A 21,903-nucleotide genomic window follows, 5' to 3' on the forward strand; every position below is an offset into this window, starting at 1 on the left:
GGGGCAGCGAGCCCCCCCTGGGAACCACCTCCTCCTCCTCTGAGTCTGCCTCCTGGTACCTGGCCAGACGCTGGGCTGTGGAGAGAGGGACACCAAGTCACACTTTGTGGGGAGGCCAGACATGAAACTGAGGGATTTGGGTTTCAATGAGGCACACGCTGGGTGTCCCCAGGCCCTCTCCCTCTTCTTTATGATGGTGAGATCACATTTGACAGGGGTTTCCACTGAGGGATGAGGGCTGTTCTCATTTACATGTACCTTCAGTGAACCCACGGGGCTTACGTTCTCAACTCTACTTCACAGATGAGAAGAGAGTCTTGGCTCATTAAGGTCACAGGATGCAGGGGTGAGGATGTCGCTCAGGCCCTCAGGTTGCAAAGCTCACGTCCCATCCATGATGGCACAGAGGCCGTCCCATCCCACAGAAAGTCAGATGTGGGTGGAGTCACACACGGCCCCTCTGTTCAACAGAGCTCCAGTGTGAATGGGGTGGGTGGGCAGGAGGGCTGGAAGACCCACAGAGGAGCTGGGCTCCAGGCTTGGACCTTCATCCCGAGACCACTGGGACACCTGCTCACTGGGACCATCAGGATAGATCATACCTTGAGCACCTGCCTTGCGGTCAAGCAGAAATAGCAATTCTGGGGCTGTGCTGAGGGTGCTCTCCTGAGGAGGCTCCTTGCTCAGAGTCGGGTGGGGAGTGGGTGCTGTACTCACCCCATGAGGATGCGCACTTCCCACTGGGGAGGCTCACACTCTCCTGGGCTTGCCCAGCGGGGACGAATGCTCCCTGAGCTCCCCCCAGCAGGCAGCGCTCCGCTGAGGCCCGTGACTGTGATGCTGCGCTTGAGCCCTAGGGGGCGCCGGGGAGCAAGAGTCCCTGAAGCTGCCAGGGCTGCTGTGAATCAGAGGGAAATGCACTGCGCCGCTGCTTGCCAACACGGGCTCTCAATACTTCTCAGCTTTACCTAGTTAGCTCTGCGTCTTCCATCATGGACGAGCAGCAGGAGAGCATCACAGGGACCAACACAAGCAACTACTAAGGGCGTCCAGGGCAGGCCTGGTGTGGGGTGGCAGCTGGGGGCGGCCTGTGTGAGGAGCTGAGAGAGGCGACCCCATCTGGGCTTGCCAGGGCATGGGCTGTCATGCTGGTCAGGCCCTGAACTCAGCATCTTCCTCGGGAAGACTTTTTAGAGATAAGGAAAGGGATCCAACTAGTTTATTCTAAAGAAAACCAGTCCTGAATACTCATTGGAAGGACTCATGCTGAAGCTGAAGCTCCAATACTCTGGCCACCTGATGCGAAGTGCTGACTCACTGGAAAAGACTGTGATGCTAGGAAAGATTGAAGGCGGGAGGAGAAGGGGACAACAGATCATGATGAGATGGTTGGATGGCATCAGTCACTCGATGGACATGAGTCTGAGTGTGCTGCAGTCCATGGGGTCACAAAGACTCGGACATGACTGAGCAACTGAGCAACTTCAACTGTTGTTGAAGTTCAGCAACAGTCTGAACTTCAGCAACTGAAGGAAAGGGAAGTCACCTGCCCATGGCTGCCTGGCCGTGTAACTGCCAACCCCAGGATTCCACTTCAGGAGCTCCTAATCCCAGGAAAAGACTCCTGCACACACTGCCTCTGAGCCCACACCGCGGCCACCTGGTGGTGTGGTGCTGACAGGGTGGCAGGGAAGGGCAAAGCCAGGACCGGGCCTGTCCAGTTCCTGGGCTTGAAAACTACGAGTGTGGTGTCAGCCTTCCAGGGCACACTGGCCTGCCCACGCTCCCACAGCAGTGGTAGATATTAGCCTGAGAGTGGCCGTCCCTCAGGCCACCGCTGATGTGTCTGTGTCTGCCACAGGCAGCAGTGGCTTCGGTGAGGCCCTCAAGGTCCTTAGGGAAGATGGGGACAAGAGGCAGCTGACACTTGACCCTTGTCCTGCACTGTCACCAGGACACAAGGTAGAGAGGGATGCACCTATGGTCTGTGTGGCCAGTTCAAGTACACGTGAGCTGGGCTCGTTGCTCAGAGCCAAACTGACCTGAATTCATTTTACTGATCTGAGAGGTTAGACCATGGCAGCACCCACTAAGGGAGATGTTGGCCCCAGGGGTCACTGATCATTGCTCTTCTTAAAACACACTTCAGATACACCTGGCTGTTTCTACCTTCCCCGGAAATGCTTTCCTGTGTCTTCTGGGGTGATGGACTGCTCTGGTTTTATGGTAAGCATCTGACAACTCTCAAAATCCTTCTGTAATCTTATGTGGAATTCTGCCCTCAGAGCCCCAGTTCCAGATTAATGGCTGACTTTAGAACTGGTCCTCTGAGTCCTTCACAACCAGGCTGAGTTCTGCTTTTAGGACTCCAAGCTGTTCTGCACAAGTCTGAGGAGTCCAGGAAAGGACAAGTCAGAGAAAGAGGCAGGTGGGTGGATGGGACACTGTTCCTGACCATTAATTATTGGGTGGCAAATAAAACATTAAACAAATTAGATATGTTTCTATGCCTTCTATAAACTTCCATAAGCCTCTTACCCTTACCCATTAGAGGGCAGACAGAATTAAAACCACAATTGCAGAAAACTAACCAAACTGATCACATGGACCACAGCCTTGTCTAGCTCAAGAAAACTATGAGCCAGACCAGTAGGGTCACCCATGATAGACAGGTCATGGTGAAGAGTTCTGGGAAAACGTGGTCCACTGAAGAAGGGAATGCAAACCACTTCAGTATTCTTACCTTGAGAACCCCATGAACAGTCTAAAAGGCAAAAACATGTGACACTGAAAGATGAACTCCCCATGTTGGCAGGTGCCCAGTATGCTACTGGAGATCAGTGGAGAAGTAACTCCAGAAAGAATGAAGAGATGGAGCCAAAGTGAAAACAACACCCACTTGTGGATGTGACTGGTGATGGAAGTAAAGTCTGATGCTGTAAAGAACAATACTGCATAGGAACCTAGAATGTTAGGTCCATGAATCAAGGTAAATTGGAAGTGGTCAAACAGGAGATGGCAAGAGTGAACATTGACATTTAAGGAATCAGTGAACTAAAATGGACTAGAATGGGTGAATTTAACTCAGATGACCATTATATCTACTACTGTGGGCAGGAATCCCTTAGAAGAAATTGAGTAGCCATCATAGTCAACAGAAGAGTCTGAAATGCAGTAGGTGGATGCAATCTCAAAAATGAAAGAATCATCTCTGTTCATTTCCAAGGCAAAACATTCAATGTCCTAGCAATCCAAGTTTATGCCCTGACCAGTAATGCCGAAGAAGCTGAAGTTGAAAGGTTCTTAGAAGACCTATAAGATGTCCTAGAACTAACACCCCCCAAAAAAAGTCCTCTTCATTACAGGGGACTGGAATGCAAAAGTAGGAAGTCAAGAACTACCTGGAGTAACAGGCAAATTTGGCCTTGGAATACAAAACGAAGCTGGCCAAAGGTTAACAGAGTTTTGCCAAGAGAACACCCTCTTTCAACAACACAATAGACAACTCTATACATGGACACGACCAGATAATCAATACCAAAATCAGACTGATTATATTCTTTGCAGACAAAGATGGAAAAGCTCTATACAGTCAGGAAAAACTAGACAAGGAGCTGACTGTGGCTCAGATCATGAACTCTTTATTGCCAAAGTCAGACTTAAATTGAAGAAAGTAGGGAAAACCACTAGACCATTCAGGTATGACCTAAATCAAATTCCTTACAGTGAAAGTGACAGATATATTCAACGTATCAGATATGAAAGACAGAGTGCCTGAAGAACTATAGAAAGAGGTTTGTGACATTGTACAGGAGGCAGTGATCAAGACCATCTCTAAGAAAAAGAAATGCAAAAAGGCAAAATGGTTGTCTGATGAGGCCTTACAAATAGCTGAGAAAAGAAGAGACGCTAAAGGCAATGGAGAAAAGGAAAGATATACCCATTGGAATGCAGAGTTCCAAAGAATAGCAAGGAGAGATAAGAAAGCCTTCCTCAGAGACAAATGCAAAGAAATAGAGGAAAACAATAGAATGGGAAAGACCAGAGATCTCTTCAAGAAAATTAGAGATACCAAGGGAACATTTCATGCAAAGATAGGCTCAATAAAGGATAGAAATGGTACGGACCTAACAGAAGCAGAAGATATTAAGAAGAGGTGGCAAGAATACACAGAAGAACTGTACAAAAAAGATCTTCATGACCCAGAAAATCATGATGGTGTGATCACTCGCCTAGAGCCAGACATCCTGGAATGTGAAGTCAAGTGGGCCTTAGGAAGCATCACTACAAACAAAGCTAGTGGAAGTGATGAAATTCCAGTTGACCTATTTCAAATCCTAAAAGATGCTGCTGTTAAAGTGCTGCACTCACTATGCCAGCAAATGTGGAAAACACAGCAGTGGCCATAGGACTGGAAAAGGTCGGTTTTCATTCCAATCCCAAAGAAAGGAAATGCCAAAGAATGCTTAAACTACCACACAATTCCATTCATCTCACGCTAGCAAAGTAATGCTCAAAATTCTCCAAGCCAGGCTTCAACAGTACATGAACTGTGAGTTTCCAGACGTTCAAGTTGGATTTAGAAAAGGCAGAGGAACCAGAGATCAAATTGACAACATCCGTTGGACCATCAAAAAAGCAAGAGAGTTCCAGGGAAACATCTACTTTTGCTTCATTGACTACACCAAAGCCTTTGACTGTGTGGATCACAACAAACTGTGAAAAATTCTGAAAGAGAGGGGAATACCAGACCACCTGACCTGTCTCCTGAGAAATCTGTATGCAGGTCAAGAAGCAACAGTTAGAACAAGACATGGAACAAGGCAATGTTCCCAAATTGGGAAAGGCTGTATATTGTCATCCTGCTTATTTAACTTACATGCAGAATACATCATGTGAAATGCCAGGCTGGAGCAGAAGCTGGAATCAAAATTGCCAGGAGAAATATCATTTACCTCAGATATGCAGATGACACCACCCTTATGGCAGAAAGTGAAGAAGAACTCAAGAGCCTCTTGATGAAAGAGGAGAGTGAAAAAGTTGGCTTAAAGCTCAACATTCAGGAAACTAAGATCATGGCACCCAGTCCCATCACTTCATGGCAAATAGATGGGGAAAGAATGGAAATGGTGAGAGACTGTATTTTCTTGGGCTCCAAAATCACTGCAGATAGTGACTGCAGTCATGAAATTAAAAGATGCTTGCTCCTTGGAAGAAAAGCTATGACCAACCTAGACAGCATATTAAAAAGCAGAGAGATTAATTTGCCAACAAAGGTCCATCTAGTCAAGGTTATGGTTTTTCCAGGGGTCATGTATGGATGTGAGAGTTGGAATATAAAGAAAGCTGAGTGCTAAAGAACTGATGCTTTTGAACTGTGGTGTTGGAGAAGACTCTTGAGAGTCCCTTGGACTGCAAGGAGATCCAACCAGTCTACCCTAAAGGAAATCAGTCCTGAATATTCATTGGAAGGACTGTTAGTGAAGCTGAAACTCCAATACTTTGGCCACATGATGTGAAGAACTTAACTCATTGGGAAAAAACCCCATCCTGGGAAAGACTGAAGGCTGGAGGAGAAGGGGATGACAAAGGATGAGGTGGTTGGATGGCATCACTGAATCTATGGACATGAGTTTGAATAAACTCCGGGAGTTGGTGATGGACAGGGAAACCTTGTGTGCTGCAGTCCATGGGGTTGCAAAGAGTTGGACACAACTGAGTGACTGAACTGAGCTATGCCTTCTGTTATATGATTCATTTTAACATGCAGAATATGATGAATATCATAATTCTTGATTTTATAAGTCACAAAAATCTCATGCTTCCAACAGATCTTTCCCACCAAACGCCCCTAAAGAACAGCTTCCTATGCCTCCATGTTGTCCCCCTGTTCTGTATCTGCTTCTGTTTCTGTGGCAGGGTTTCTTTGATGTTCTGAGATGCCGTTCCAGGGATGAAGGGGAGTCTTGCTTGCAGAGCAGGTGCCCCCTCTCAGGGAGACATGATGGCCCCAAAGACACTTCTGTGGCATGGGGACCCTCTCCTGATTCAGATGGGTGGCGAGCTGCAGTCACTTCTCGACATAGGAATCAGATGACTCCCTTGTGCATTCAGAGAGGATGGAGGGAGGCAACCAAGGATGAGAAAGCAGGTGGGAGGAGGAACTGACTGCCCAAATTCCAAAGAGAGATGACACTTCTCTCTGGGACATTGTATTTCATTGGAAAGAACACAGCATAGACTGCCCAATACTCTGCTGAGCATTTTCAGCTGATAACAAGGAAATTGATGGGTGGCAAAGGAAACATCTCTTTGCCTCTTGGTATGAAAGAAACCAAGTGCCTCTGATGTGAGTTCCTCAAAGTTTCCCTCCTTGGTTCTGCTTGTCTGGCAGAAAATGAATGTATATGCAGATACCCACCACACCAGACAGTGCAGGGAGCAGGGTTCCATCAGCACTGAAAAGAGGGCGTTTCTGTAGATGATGATCCAGAGTTGCTTTGACAGCCTTTCTGTTTTATTCTCCCCTCAAAATCATCATCCCTGAAGCTCTGTGTGTGTATACATGCACACACAAGCACACAGGCATGCAGCTCTGATAGCTCTCTGGTCCTGCCCAGACGGAAGCTCTGTCCCCAGACTCACCATTTGCATCATGAGAATATTCTATGCCAGACACAGTGCATCTTCGGAAAACCATCTTATTCTCAGTTAAAGTGCCCGTTTTATCTGAGAAGATATACTGTATCTGCCCTAGGTCTTCCGTGATGTTCAGAGCTCGGCACTGCAGCTGCGAGTCTGTTTCCTCGTCGTATAGTTCTATATCCTGGTTAATGAAGTACACTTGGCATACTTTAACAATTTCGATAGAAACGTACAAGGAAATAGGGATCAAAACCTAGGAGACAAAGCACACAGAATGAATGACAGTGAGGACCTGCGAGCTGGGGATTTTGTTTTCAATTAAAATGACAAATAACTATAACTGCAAGTAAGTAGGGACTATACTATACCTTTCAGAGCTTAAACAGGCTGGCTTAGAGTCAGTATTGTTAGACTATTAGAGTATTGGCAAAGAGTTTAAACTAGGGCAGCCTATGGTCCACAGAGAGGAAATCCACTATCATGTCTGGGAGCATGGAAACCAGGGCTTGTATAGAAGCAAGCATTTTCGTATTACTAAGTTGCACGTGAGAGAAGCTGGGGAAGGAGAGAGAGAAACAAAACAGATGGCACAGTCAGAGTCCTCAAAAGCAAAGTCACCTCACACCCAGGCTGAGCCGGGGCTCCCGATGGCAGGAGCTGCCCGTGCCGCAGACACACCCCACCGTTCAGGAGAGACAGTCTTTTCAGAGGCGGGTTCTGTGCTGGAGGACAGTCTCTGTGATCTCGGACAATACAGAGCAGAGGCAAGAGGCTTGGAGAAGAACAGTTACAGTTATGCTTTGACAATTCAAGAATAACCTTCATAAAACCAACGTTCAATTTTGTCTTTATTTGTGCAGTAACCGTATTATGCTGATACTTACGGGTTCAAACTATCACATCCCGACTAACTGGGTTCTTTGGGTAACTTAAGCATATGTAAATGCAACGCCTACTACAGTACTAACTCAAGGCTAGAACAAAATTTGCATCCATAAAAGGAGACTAATTTGGAAAGTTAGATAAGACTACTGCCCGTTGTGTGAAGCACATGTAAAAAGGACAGCAGAGCCCGCCTTTAAGTCAAAGGCTAAACCTTCTGCTCACTCTGTCTCCCTAAGGAGGGTGGCAGAGATGCTTGCTGCCCCTGCCACTCCCAGAGGCCTGTGGGCCATAGTTTCTCAGTTAATGACGAGGACTTGTTCGGGAGGCAGGGGAACTAACGATAACAACAACAACAATAATAATAACCAGTGCTGCAAACTGCAATGTGATATCCTGAAATGACTCCTGGAAAAGAAAAAGCACCTCAGTGGAAAGACTGCTGCTGCTGCTGCTAAGTCGCTTCAGTCGTGTCCGACTCTGTGTGACCCCAGAGACGGCAGCCCACCAGGCTCCCCCGTCCCTGGGATTCTCCAGGCAAGAACAGTGGAGTGGGCTGCCATTTCCTTCTCCAATGCATGAAAGTGAAAAGTGAAAGTGAAGTTGCTCAGTCATGTCCGACTCTTAGCGACCCCATGGACTGCAGCTACCAGGCTCCTCCGTTCATGGGATTTTGCAGGCAAGAATACTGGAGTGGGATGCCATTGCCTTCTCCGGTGGAAAGACTAGTAGAAGCTAAATAATGTCTGGAATCTTGTTCGTGGCAGTCTTAAAGCTGGCTTCTCAGTTTTGATTGTGTACCATGGAAATGTAATACACTCACATTAGGACACATTTGGTGAGAGACACGTGAGAACTCTCTGTACTATTTTTTGTAACTAGTCTGTTGATCTTAAAATTATTCTAAAATAAAACATGGGCTTTCCAAAGAAGTAACTGATTGAAAAAAAACACTGATCAAAAAACCAACCCCTCAGAACCTAAGAATCTTAAGAACAGTAAAGGAGAATTTCAACTTGAAAAACACCCCAGAAAAGGTCCTTTAGATAAGTCAGGCGGAACACAAAAGGCAACACATTCATCAGGTGAATCTTTGCTCCTCCCAGATGCAGAATCTGTAGGAAGTTCTTAGAAGACTACGGTGACTTGAAGTTCTCACCAGAAAGGTAAACCATCTGGCATACGAAACTTAGTATTGTTACCTGCAAAACTATTATCATGGTCAAAAACGAGTAAACTGCAGCTGGGACTGGGGATAAAGAGGTGCCATCAGACTCAGGGACATCAAACAATGATTTCTTCTCTTGATAGCGCTGCACCCACAGTCCATGTCCTGTAGCAAAATTCAAAGAGAAACGTCATCCACCCAATAGAGAAATAAGAGTAGTGCTAGTCCAAGTCACAGCAGCACTTTAGGACTGTCACTCAACATAAGCACACTGGGCTTTGTGAGCCCGACTGGCCACCTAAGAAAGCAAAGTCCATGGTACTGTTGGCACTGCGATCAGAGTGCTGGAAGGCAGGCCCTGGGACTGGGACTCTGCCCTGGACCTTCCCCGCCGCTGGCACCGAACAGCACATGGTCACGACGTGGGAACTGGGTGTGCGCGGGCAGCTGCCAGTGAGGAACTCCAGAGACGAGTTTCCTAACATGTGTCTTGCAACACGCTGGTAGGCTCAGAATACTGCCTGTTGTCCCTGCTTGGAGATTCAAAATTCACAGCTCACAGACTGAGAACCAGTGAAGTCGCTCAGTTGTGTCTGACTCTTCGGGATCCCATGGACTATAGCCTACCAGACTCCTCCATCCAGGGAATTCTCCAGGCAAGGGTACTGGAGTGGGTTGCCATTCCCTCCTCCAGGGGATCTTCCTGACCCAGGGATCAAACCCAAGTCTCCTGCATTGCAGGCAGATGTTTTACCATCTGAGCCACCAGGGAAGTCCAACAGACTGAGAAGCCAATGGCAACACACATGAGCTCACCATGCCCAGCTGATGACAGAGCCCTTTTGTGCCCACACACCTGTGCCTTTAATAGGCTCTGAAACCCGTCACACCTGGGCACAGTGGCAGCTGAGCAGGGGCACAACGATCATTTGCGTGGAGGCACCACGTGCTTACCTGCCAGGCGGCCCCAGGCAGGTAAGGTCTGGAGGCCACGCGAGGCCACAGGTGCAAGAGTCCACTCTCAGCCTAACTGCTAGCCCCTTTCAGAACGCAAATAACGTTTGCCCTGTTTTCCCAGAGTCCCTTTTAGTAGAATTTGTGCTTCTACTGCTCTTTATTCCTGCTATCAGAAGGTCAGTGTCACTTTTTCCACTGGAATCATTACAGTAGACGTGATTAGGCTGTCCTTCCACCCAAGAAATTGCCCATTCCAAAAACACGCTTTGCCAAGCTCATGCATTGAGGCGTCTCCACGTGGCCTCACTGGGACAAACACCCCAAGGCCCAGCCTGGGACAAACGTGTATCAATTGGAGCACCAGGTCAGAAGGAGACAGACGCAGCGTGCCTGGCAGGCATGCCTGGGGGCCATCCAGCAGGGCCCGCTCCTCACGGCCCTCCAGGGAGACTTACCGATGGCTGAGAAGAGAGACATGCAGATGAGGAGCAGGACACACCAGAGCACGTCACAGTTCATCTGCCTCTCCAGCCGGCTGCGCTTGTAGCGGGGGCCACTGTTGTTCAGCAGAGCCTTGGTCTCGTGTCCTGCGGGGCAGACAGAGGACAGCGACGCATCAGGGCCAGTGCGGACAGGTGGACTGAAGGAGGCTGCCATCCAGCGATCCGCAAGGGACAAGCTCAGTCAGAAAACCGGGTTCCACAACGCATCTCAAACGTGTGACCACCTTGGGGAGATGCAGAGAAAGAAACTGGCTAACATGCTAAGAACACTCCCGGTCCAGATATTATTAAACATTTTGCTTCTGTTCTCCTGGTTTCCTGCAATGGGTTTATGCTACTTTGATAATCAGGAACAGAACAAAACAATCAGGGAGCCGTGTCCAGGAACATCCAGCCCACTGTGGCAAGCCAGCGCCTGTGCCAGACGGGAGACACGCAGCACCGACCTGCATAGATGACGATACCGACGACGGCTTCCGTGTTTCGGAGGGTGCAGCCTCGAAGCAGCAGGTTTTCTTTGTAGAGTCCAGCCTTTTTGCCATTGTCATGTATGCTGTCAGGGAACAGTTGGCATGGGTCAGGAGGGTGCTCACTACTCAAGCAGTACCACCAGGGAAGGCAGGCCTAGGCTGGGAGCTGCAGAGGGGAGGTGCGGAGGGGCCCAGTGGGTCTCGGAAAGAGCGGAGGTGGGGCTACACAAACCTCTAGAAGCCTCCCCAGAGCCTGATGTTTGTTCATTTACTTTGCCCATGGGCTTTGTGGAATAATAAGGTATGTATAATTTTGTCTCTGCTCCTGGTTCCTGACACAGGGTTCCTAACACCTTTGTAAACAGGACTGCTAGAATAACCTTTTATTCTAATATTTAGCCCCAGTACCTGGCAAAGAGCTCCCAAAATTCTTGTAATTTCCTAAGTGATAAGAGCATTAGGAATGTCCGCTGTTCCAATACTTGGTCTTTGAGCCTGGCTGTTCCTGACACACAGGACTGAGCCTGTTACCCATGGGATCTGATACTCTCCCTGCGTGGTGTCAGAATTGAGTTAGACTGTGGGATAGCCGGCTGATGTCACAGAACTGCCTGGTGTGGGAAAGATCCACACATCAGAATTCGAAGCAGGGCTACTGTAGGCTTGTCACCACAGAGACTGGCCACAGTTAGAGAGGGCAGAGCCCAGACTGGGGCCCAAGGTAGGAAGCTTGCCTAGGAAGACCCTGACAGGTGGGCTCTGCCCACGGCCTACTCACCACAGAGAACACTGCTCACCAGTACATCTCATATTATCACCAAGTACAAATATTTCTCTAGAAAAAGGGATCACATTGGTTTCAACAATAATGTCTACATTCTGTTCTTCTTATAAAAAGTCATTAGAAACATCAACATGTTAAATTTGATGTGATAAATTCCATGAGACAATTTTTAAATTTGGTTTATTGGGCTTCCCAGGTGGCTCAGTGGTAAAGAATCCATCTGCCAATGCAAGGAGACACCTGAGATGTGCGTTCGATCCCTGGGTTGGGAAGATCCCCTGGAGGAGAAAATGGCAACCCTCTCCAGTATTCCTGCCTGAAGAATCCCATGAATGGAGGACCTGGTGGGCCACAGTCCATAGAGTCGCAAAGAGTCGGACATGCTGAGCGACAAAGCATGAGTTATTTAGATTCAGAGACTATACAAAGTTCAAGCAACTGCTTTTTAAATTCATCTTCTTGACCCATTAATGGCAGGCACACCCTCAGCCCTGTTAGCCAAGACTGTCCTATGCTGGCATGGAGGGGGTCCCAGGAGCCTGATGAATGAGTCTCAAGGGGAGGCCCTGGAGGCTTCCAGAACTCGAGCAGGGGCGCAGCCTGACCTCCATCAACCAGGCAGTAGCTCCCGCCTTCCAGGAAGCCACCCGCTCACAGCCTAGGTGGACAGGCCTCTCCAGCCCTCCTGCCCACCCCCAGCCCCACCTCCTTCTCTGAGGTACTGAGGCCAATCAAGGACCCCTGCAAGTACCATCCTTCCCACAGCTCCTAGCACAGTGCCCACTGACCAGGAACAGAGCTGGTGTGGAGAGGAACAAGGTGAAACGGAGCCCAAAAGGTCTTTTCCTGGTGCAAACAGTACTTCCTGCCACTTCAGTCCCTGGTCACCTGCATGAGGGATGTGTCAATCACAATCTACGTTCTTCACAACCAGGAAAATCAAAATATTTCACAGTGAAGAAAAGAAGCTACACAATAAAGATAAGGCCAAAGCACATGCTGTGGGACACATTTTCTGCAAACCTGGTATTTACCATCACAGCATCAGTTTCTGCAGAAGTCATGCAAAATAATGTGCAGACCCATGGGCAACCAACCCTGTGTAATACCCTCCTTGTGGCAATTCCAGAACAGAGTAAAGTTTCACTTTAAAAAGAGATTCAAGACTTGAGACCTCAGTGCCAGCTAAGGTGTCAAGAGACCCGCACGTGGGAGATGTCACACATCAAATCCAGCTCCACCACCACGGTTCTCTCTGCAACAGCCAGGCATGGAAACCACTCCTCAGAACAGCAGCCAAGGACATGTCATCTAAACCAAACCAGTTAAGTTTATTCAGAACAAGAGATGAACTCAACAGAAACAAGAAAAAGGCACTTATTCCATTAAGCTTCCTTTGACATGACCTACACCTTTTAGCAACTGCTGTGCTTTCTAATGAGATCATGTCAGACCAGAACTGATCTCAGCGGGTTCATTGGCCTGTTTACAGCTCCCGGCCGCCCACACTGACAATGAGGACTGTACTCTGAGCGATGACCCTGTGTCAGAAGGGGAGAAAGGCTGGAGAATGGTGTCACTTGGAAGGTGCTTGGTAGCAAAAGGGCTGCCTCGGTCTCTGGAGGGGGAAAGTCCCTGCAGAGGGCGGCAGGGTCCCGCAGGCTCAGGCTGACTCTGGGAAGATGCACACGACAACATGAGCCCAGCACACTGCCCTCAGCAGCTCTTTTTTATGGGCTGACGTGTGTTCTCCCTCAGAATTCGTTTGTTCATGTCCTAACCCCAGTATCTCAGAATACTGCACTTGGAGTCAGGTCTTTAAAGAGACAATTAAGTTAAAATGGGGGCATATGGGTGGGGCCCACCCCCACAGGCCTGCTGTCTCTATAAGAGGAACAGATTCGGATGCAGAGTCGGACAAACACAGAGGTGAAGGCGGTGTGGGGACACAGGGAGAAGGTGGGCGTCTGCACACTCCGGAGAGGGAACTCGGGAGACGCCAGTCCCACCAACACTCGGATCTCAGGCTTCCAGCCTCCAGAACCGTGAGACAGTATGTTTCTGTGGTTTAACCTGCCCAGTCCACATCAGCCCAAGCAAAGAGTCACACCCTTTAACGCTTAATCTGAACCACGTAGAAGAGCTCCTGGGTGGCGGCCAGTATCCTGAGGTTCCCCGTGGTCACGCAGGCTCTGTGGCCTGCAGGCAGGGACCCCGGAACCCGCTTCACGGAGGACTTAGGACAAGAAACAGGGCCCAGCTTTACAGCTGGAAACGGAACCTTGAATTCGAAGACAAAACCAACTAACCTCTCTGTTTTATTCATTCTTTAGGAGTAAGTGAAAATGGTTAACCAGTGGCTTCAAAGGCCACCATGACTCTGCCCTAGAGCTGTTGGGCGAGAGGAGCGGGGTGCCCTCATGGCCAGAGTCTACATCCACAGCAACTCTCTGGGCTGCCAGGGCCCAGGGCAGTGGAAGAGGTGGGCAGTGGTGGTATTTCCAGCTCCTCTCTCTGAGGATTTCGTAAGTGCTTCACTAGAGGGACGGGGCTTCCCAGCTGTCACAGTAGTAAGAATCCACTTGCAGGGCAGGAGACGCGTGAGAAGTGGGTTCGGTCCCTGGGTCGGGAAGATCCCCGGGAGAAAAAAATGGCAACCCACTCCAGTATTCTTGCCTGGACAATCCCATGGACAGAGAAGCTTGGCGGCTTACAGTCATGAGGTTGCAAAGTGTCAAACAAGACTGAGCAACTGAGCATGCATTCACAGCTAAAGGGACTGCATTCAGGTCAACGAGCAGGGGCTTCCCTGGTGGCTCAGTGGTAAAGAACACCCGCCTGCCAATGCAGAAGACACAGGTGTGATCCCCGACCCAGGAAGATGCCACATGCTGCAGAGCAACTAAACCCGTGTTGCAGCTACTGAGCCTCAGTGCTCTACAGCCTGTGCTCTGTGACAGGAGAAGGCACTGCAGGGAGGTGTCCACACAGCGCAACTAGAGAGAAGCTCCCCTCCTCCAAAACTGAAGGGAAGCCTGCATGGCAGTGAGACCCAGCACAGCCAAAACCAAAAAATAGAGTTATAAAAGCCAGTGGGCGTTAAAGCACACTGGAGTAATGAGGCGCCTAACGCTTTTAACAGCCTGAGCTATGTTTCATATACTGTGAAATTCATCCATTTAAGTGTACAGCCCAGGTTTTTTGGTATATTCACAGAGTTTTTCAGTAATCCCCACCAGCTAATTTTAGAATGTTTTCATCAGAAAGAAACCCTATACCCATTGGCAGTTACCACCCATTCCTCCCCCATGTCCAACCCTGGCAAACCACAAATCCCCTTTTTGCCTTTAAAGATGTTCCCTACTGCAGGCATTTCACACCAAAGGGACCACACAGCATGGCTGACCCCGCCCTCTGGCACGAAGTGCTTCGATTCACATCGGGTCTTTCACTCCATTGTCAGCCACTGTTCTGTCCAGAATTTGCTGGAAGCCAAGGTTCAGAAACACAGGATAACTTTCCTAAGGGGAAGGGGATGAGCTGGGACTGTCTGGAGAAGTCTTGGTACAATCTTAAGCAAGGTTAGTTCTCCAGGTGCAAACAGCTAAGGTTTCACATTTGGATTAAGAGTGAAACCCACTGGCCTGCCTGGTGGCCTGAGTGGGGTTACCGGGCGGCAGCTGAGGCCGGCCGAAGGCAGGCCGCCAGGGGCAGACAACGAGAGCCAGCAAACCAGGGAACTGGCTCCGCAGCTGCTCTGGACCTGAGGCTAAGCCGCAGCTCTCCATCCAGCCCAGGGCAGCCCCAAGCCTGAGCGTCAGGGCCAGAGGCGGGCGGAGGCCCTCTCCCTCCCTTCTGCTTGGCGGAGGGCTCAGGATCTGGAGGAGGACTCAGGACCTGGGCCCAGGCCCCTCTCCGAGGCCCTGCTCAGCTGCCTCCCACTCCCCAGCACTCTTCCTGCAGATCTCCGCCCGAGTCACAGAGGGAGGCGTTTTCAACACACCGCTGCCAACAGCCAGCCCCAGAGCCCCGGCTGGACAGGCCTATCCATGAGAGGGTCCCATCTGCACCCTGACTTCCTTGTAGCAAACCCGAAATACTGCCCAGTAGAGAGAGCAAGGCGCAGCTGCAGGGGCGGTCTAGGTACTCAGGACCTGAGCAGGCCAGGCTCTGGTGGAAGCCGCGGGCAGGACGGCCTGTTGGGAAAAGTGAGAAAAAGCGTGACAGGGTAACAGGGCTGGACCAGAGCGGGAGAGGTCCCTGAGGGGCGCTGCCCTTGCCACGTAACTGGGCGGCGCCAGCGAGGAAGACGCGGGAGTGCCTGCTGGAGGCGTCCGTCTGGGCAGCTGAGTCAGCCTGGCGGCGGGTGCGGCGCCGTCCACTGGAGATATCTTCCCGAACGAGGCCGCTGGGGCTGGTCCTCTGGAGGCGTCTTCCCGAGAAAGGCCGCTGGGGCCGGCGCGGGGGCGTTGCTCGGGCTGCAGGTGGGCGAGGGCCGCAGGACACGCCCTCCCGGGTCACCGCAGTCCCCGCCCATGGAGGGCCCCTGGAGATCTCCAGCCAGCCTTTGTTATTTCTCTCTCCCTACAAAGTGTCCCTCTTCTTTTTTTGAGGCTTTCATTCCCGGCTCGGCCCTTCCTTTTCGAGACCCGTTTCTAGAAAGAGTGGTTGAAACAGAAGTCCTCCTCCCTCTCGTCATCAGCCCCCACAGCGGGGCCCTCGCTCCCGGGCTCCCACAGAGTCCGCATGGCCGCCTTCCTCCCGAGTCGGGCTCCTGTGCTTCTCTCACCGCGCTGCGCTTGAATGGGCATCCCCGGCCCCTGCTCCGGGCTGTGGGAACCGCCATATGTACCCTTCCTCTCGTGCCCTCTGACCTTGACCCACGCTGGTCTGCTGTATCTCCATCTTCAAACACAATCTACAGAGGCTCCTCAAACCTGTAAATCCAGCTCCTACTCCCCGAACTGTTATCATATGCATTTTTTCTATCAGCTGGGTCATTCCACCAGTTGAACTCGCCAGCTCCTCACGTGCAGGGAATCCCAACTCCCAATCTCTCCTCCACCAGTCTCTTCCCTGATCCTCACATAGGAGACAAGCCCTCCTGCCGGCCTGCTCGTCCACTGGATCTTCCTTCCCAGGGAGTATTTGAGTTCTCCCCTCAGCCTTCCTGCTAACTGGGCTCTCCCTGCTCTATCCTACAACGGCATTAACCCAGAAGCAATGACCATAATAGTGGCCAATGTTTATTAAGCACCACCCCCTTCTGAAAGCTTTCCATATACTAAATTGACAAAGCTTTGCACCCATGACACAAGGGCCTCCTGGATTCTCCCCATTATACAGATGAATAAAGTAGAGTAGTTCACCAGCACTGTCTTGCTGGAAAGCATGGGCTCCAGAGTCTGCCAGCCTCAGTAAAAGCCAGATGTAGTTAATATCCCTGTTTAACACAGAGGTATTAAAAAGCAGAGATACTTTGCCAGCAAAAGTCCACATAGTCAAAGCTGTGGTTTTTCCAGGAGTCATGTATGGATGTGAGAGTTGGACCATTAAGAAGGCTAAGTGCCCAAGAATTGATGTTTTTGAAATGGTGTTGGAGAAGACTCGAGGGTCCCTTGGATGGCAAGGAGATAAAACCAGTCCATCTTAAAGGAAATAAACTCTGAATATCCATTGGAAGGACTGATGCTGAAGCTGAAGCTCTAATCCTTTGGCCACCTAATGCAAAGAACTGACTCATTGGAAAAAGACCCTGATGCTGGGAAAGACTAAAGGCAGGAGGAGAAGGGGACAACAGAGGATGAGATGGTTGGCTGGTATCATTGACTCAATGAGTTTGAGCAAGCTCCTGGAGATGGAGAAGGACAGGGAAGCCTGGCGTGCCGCAGTCCATGACGTTGCAGAGACTCAGACATGACTGAGCAACCGAGCAACAACCAACAAACACAGACGGAGCTCCCAAGGGCAGAACCGAGAGCTGTTGACTAGGGACTGAAGCCCCTCCAGCTCCAGTCCCAGTCTTGGGCAGGCAACAATTGTGTGGGGGGTGGTCTGACCACAGGGTGCCTGACACCCCGCATAGCAGGAGGGCACCGGCCACGATACAGCCTGGAGAAGGAGGTCAGAGTTATCACCAAAAGTTACCCATCAGCAAGAATACCCTCAGAATGTTCTCCCTAGAGGCTGCCCCCACCTTCTTCACTGCAGGGTCTGCTCTGTTCTGCCCGCCAGGCCCTGGAGATTTTGGGGTGGTGCCAAGGATGGTGTGACATGTACAAAGTCTGGGGCTAGGGGTGGGCGGTGCACACAGGGGCTGGGAAACCCACACAAGACCGCTTTCAGACGGAGGCCTGAATATCTGCCCCTAAATTTTACAGCTGACATTTTAGGATTTTTCTTAACAGTTTTGCCCTCCTTTAACCAGTTGTTTTAAGGGGTGATCTAACACTTCCAAGTTCTGGTTGATCCTCAGGGCAGAACAGGCAAGCACGGGCAGTTTCAGCAGGCGTGAACATCTCCTGCCCTTTATGGTGCACACTTTTCATTCACTGACTCCCCCATCGCCCCCAACAAGATGGGGAGCCCACTGCACGCACACAGGCAATGATGCGGGACGTGTCAGCGAAGCAGAGGCCTCGAACTCATGCCAAAAGCTCTTGCAGTGGAGCCCCTCCAGGAGCAGAGTTCCAGCCCCGCCTACGTGTCTGTGGCGGCCACGCTGCGCCTCAGCCTCTAAGCAGCATCCTGAGCAGCTGGCCCCGCAGAGCTGGATGCTGCAGGGGGCCCCAGCTCCCTGCATCACACCTGCGGCCCCCGGCTTGGGTCCACACAGCTGCGCCCCGGCGGGGCACCCCCGCCAGCTCCACAAGTCCATGTGACTCCCTGTTCTCTCCCACCTCCCTTTTCCTCACGCCGCTTGTACGCAGCCTGCACAACTATTAACACAATTACAGGAATTTCCAACCATTCGCAGAAGCACAAGGGTGGCACTTACTTCCCCCAGACAGCCCCCAGCCCAGCTTCAACAAAGACCACCAGGCAGCTGATCCCATGTCATTCATCTACCTTTCTTGTCTCTCTGTTTTGGAGCAAGGAGCTGGACTATCTATTTAACATGCTTGAGGACTTTTAATTTTGTTTATGTCTCTGTGTTCCCCTGACTACAGTGAAATAATTTGTATTCAGTTCACTGCATTATCCCCGGAGCCTTAAAAAGGGCCTAGCACATAGTAGGTGCTTAGCAGATACTTGTTCAATGGCTGAGAGTATGAACGAAGGCATAACCTCCCAGGCAGGCTCCTTCTGCCTGGCGTCTGTGCTTCCACTTATGGGGTCACGTGCAGTCACCGTGTTTCTCACCCCCTCACCTTCCCAGGCTGCTGGACGGAGGGGATCTGACCAGCGTCCACGGCCGACAGACTCCTGTCAAGCAGCCCCGTGAGCTCAGGGACAGGGCAGTAGTCCTGAAAGGCTGCACTCACACACAGACACACGCTGTGTTATACTATACACCGTGGGCTGTCCCACAACATGGGTTTGAGCTGTGTGGCTCCACTTATTCGCAGGGTTTTTTCCGCAAACACAGTATTACATCATCCAAGCTTGGCTAAATCCACAGACGCGCAAGTACAGATCCAGAGGGCAGACTATGGGACTTAAAAATCCGTGGTTTTGGTACCCTGGCAGGTCCTGGGATCAATCCACCATGGACACTGGCAGGGGTTGGCACCCCACACCGCAAGCTGCTCAAGGGTCAACTGTACACACTCATATCGTGTGTCAAACAGAAGGGTAAGCCCAGGCAGAGGTCCGATACTCACATGCACCCACGGAACCTAGTCAGGTCGTTGTTGGGCTTCTCACACTCGATTATGCTGGTGAACGTCAAAGGATTGAATTCGGAGACCTAAAATAATAGCATGTACACATTAGAGAGATCTGGGGTCAGCCTTGTCCATCTAAAAGTCACTTGCTTCTTGGTCTCCCACCCACAGCGGCAGCATTTCATGAAGGACTCTGCGTTTGTAACCTGTGCACGTACCCCCGCGCGCGCACACACGCCCACACAGTGCTTGGCCCGTGCCTTTTTGTTTCTATAGTGAACGACAGCTGTCAGTGAGCCCACAGCACTGCAGCTTTAATGTAAATTAAGCATATATGGTAGAAGAGGGCAGGGATGAGTTGAGTTTCTTGAGACAAAGCCCCACCTTCCAACTTTCTACACGGATTCGGAGAAGCAGCTTCCATCTGAAAAACAGGAGCTTAGAATAAAAATATCATTTCCTCAACATGCTCTAAACATTCTTCACAGATATCTGGGGGCAAACATTTAAATAATCAGTGTATAAGCCAATAATTTCTTTATCCTGCTTGATGAAAAAGTGAGAGCTCATCACAAAGGAAGCCCTTCACTTAGAGTCTGGCAGCGAGAGATGAAGCGAGGCCTGGCTCGTGTGGAGAGATGCGTGCGGAGAGGGAACGGGCAAGAAGGGTGGGTGGCAGGCAGCGAACGAGAGACACTGGGACACACCTCCAGTGTAAACTACTGAGGCCCATCTACAGAGTTTTAAAACCAGCTTGCTTGGATCAGACTGGCCATTCTCTTTTATCCATCAAGTGTCACCACGTGGTTAAAAAAAAACAACAGATTTGTCTTGGCTCACGCAAGCCTAGCATCACAAAAAAGGGTAACTGGCTAAACATCAGAGGAATGGTAGAAACACTGGTGACCCCCCTCCCAGGTAACGGTTACTCCAGCACAACAGCACCCCCCACTTGGCAGAGAAGATAGCTGTGAAGGTAGTGACTCAAAAGTCAGCCCGACTGTTTTCCAGGCTGTGACTGTTTACACAGTAGTAGCTCGATTCCACAGCTGAAAAGAAAGCGCTGCTTGAAAGACTCTTCTTGAAGTTTCATTAGCTATGGGCGCCTCTCCCCGTGGACTGAAATGCCCTCTGGCTCTGCTCCAGAGTACGGCTATGCTTGGAGGAGTGTATTTATTTCAGGCCTTGTGGATCCTCCTGAAGCCAGGCAGTTGCCTTTTCCAGAGCAGACCTCTGCCGATGCAACGCCCAGGACGGCCCTGAAGAGGGTGAGTTCCCCAGCACACCAGGGTTATTCTTGGCAGACAGGGAGGGCGGACTTAAAATACTCTGTCTCTGTTTATGATTCTTTCTCTCGAAGAAAAATGTAACGTGCATGGCTCAGAGACTAGAACATTCTGTCTCTGGAGCGTCAGAGCTGCCTTTGTAACGTTCTACCAATAAGCCTGTGCCCTGGGGAATGTGTGTGCCCAGGCCACGGGATACCTGCCTTCGTCTGCTTGTTGGGGAGGGTTTCTAGACCTGGAGGGATCTGCAGAGACTGTTCTGGGTTGAACTGTGTCTCCTCACTCCCACCCCCAGAATCCACATGTTGAAGTCCTAATCCCTAGTACCCCAGAATGTGGCTGCATTTGGACACAGGGTCTTTACAAAGTTAAGTAAGGTAAAATGGGATCATTAGGGTGAGCCCTCATCCCTCATGCGATCTGCCTGGTGTACTGCTAAGAAGAGGGAATCTGCCAGCATTGTGGACACATGCGCGTGCGCGCACACACACACATGCACGCATGCACGTGTACATGTGTTGAGGGATGACTGAAAAGAAAGAGGGAGGAGACACCCATCTACAAACCAGGGAGAGGAGTTTCAAAGAGAGCAACGCTGTGGACGCCTCGACCTTGGACTCTGTGGCCTCCACCACTGCGAGAAAATAAATTTGTTGTTTGGGCCACTCTGTAGCCCTAACAAACCAATATAATACAGAGCCCATCTTTGACTTTCCCATTTAAAAAGAGTTTGTGTCCAGAACACATCTTTTGGATGAGAAAATTCTACTTACCTTGATTGTTTCCAACTTAACTGGCAATCTCTTAATACCCCCATGTAAGAAATGTATTTATTTCTCTCTCCACTCACTCATTTACCCATCTACTTCCTGCCAAACTGGGTTCAAGGTGGTGCCCAAGTCACCTACCAGCCAAGCTCCTGTTGGTCCAGCCCCAGAGCAAGGACAGAAGGTCCAGTCCACCATTCTATGCCACACATGCTAACTCCATATTTTTAAAATGGGGAAGGTGAAAAAGTTCTGGAGATGGATGGGGGGGGCGGTCACTGCACAAGACTGAATGTGCTTCATATCACAGAACTGCACATTCAAAAATGGCTACAATGGGGGAATTCGCTGGAGGTCCAGTTAGGACTCTGCACTCTCACCGTGGGGGCACGTCAGGGGACTAAGATCCCACAAGCCCGTGGCGTGGCCAAAAAACAAAAAGTTCAACATAACAAAGAGGCTCTACCTTAAAAATAAAAAAGACAAAAATGGTAAATTTTGTATTCTATATGTTTTGCCACAATAAAAAGTTTAAAGAAAGCAAATATAAACAGACACCAAGACCTGACTGTGAACAAGGAGATGAATCATCAAGTAACACCTAGCTCAGAAATC

At 50.1% G+C, this 21,903-nt stretch overlaps 1 protein-coding gene across 1 annotated transcript in view; it reads right to left on the reverse strand.

Moving 5' to 3' along the window:
* Positions 1-21,903, reverse strand: part of ATP10A (ATPase, class V, type 10A) — a gene marked incomplete at its 5' end in the record, with an annotated part of 181,888 nt that overhangs the window by 42,485 nt on the left and 117,500 nt on the right. The window contains 6 exons of the mRNA XM_010845848.1: positions 6-75; positions 6,646-6,898; positions 8,730-8,860; positions 10,108-10,239; positions 10,602-10,708; positions 19,233-19,318. Coding sequence (XP_010844150.1) covers positions 6-75; positions 6,646-6,898; positions 8,730-8,860; positions 10,108-10,239; positions 10,602-10,708; positions 19,233-19,318 — 779 coding nt within the window. The remainder of the gene's footprint in view (positions 1-5; positions 76-6,645; positions 6,899-8,729; positions 8,861-10,107; positions 10,240-10,601; positions 10,709-19,232; positions 19,319-21,903) is intronic.

Source organism: Bison bison, unplaced genomic scaffold (assembly GCF_000754665.1).
Source record: "Bison bison bison isolate TAMUID 2011002044 unplaced genomic scaffold, Bison_UMD1.0 scf7180017864224, whole genome shotgun sequence".
Classification (NCBI taxonomy): Eukaryota; Metazoa; Chordata; class Mammalia; order Artiodactyla; family Bovidae; genus Bison; species Bison bison.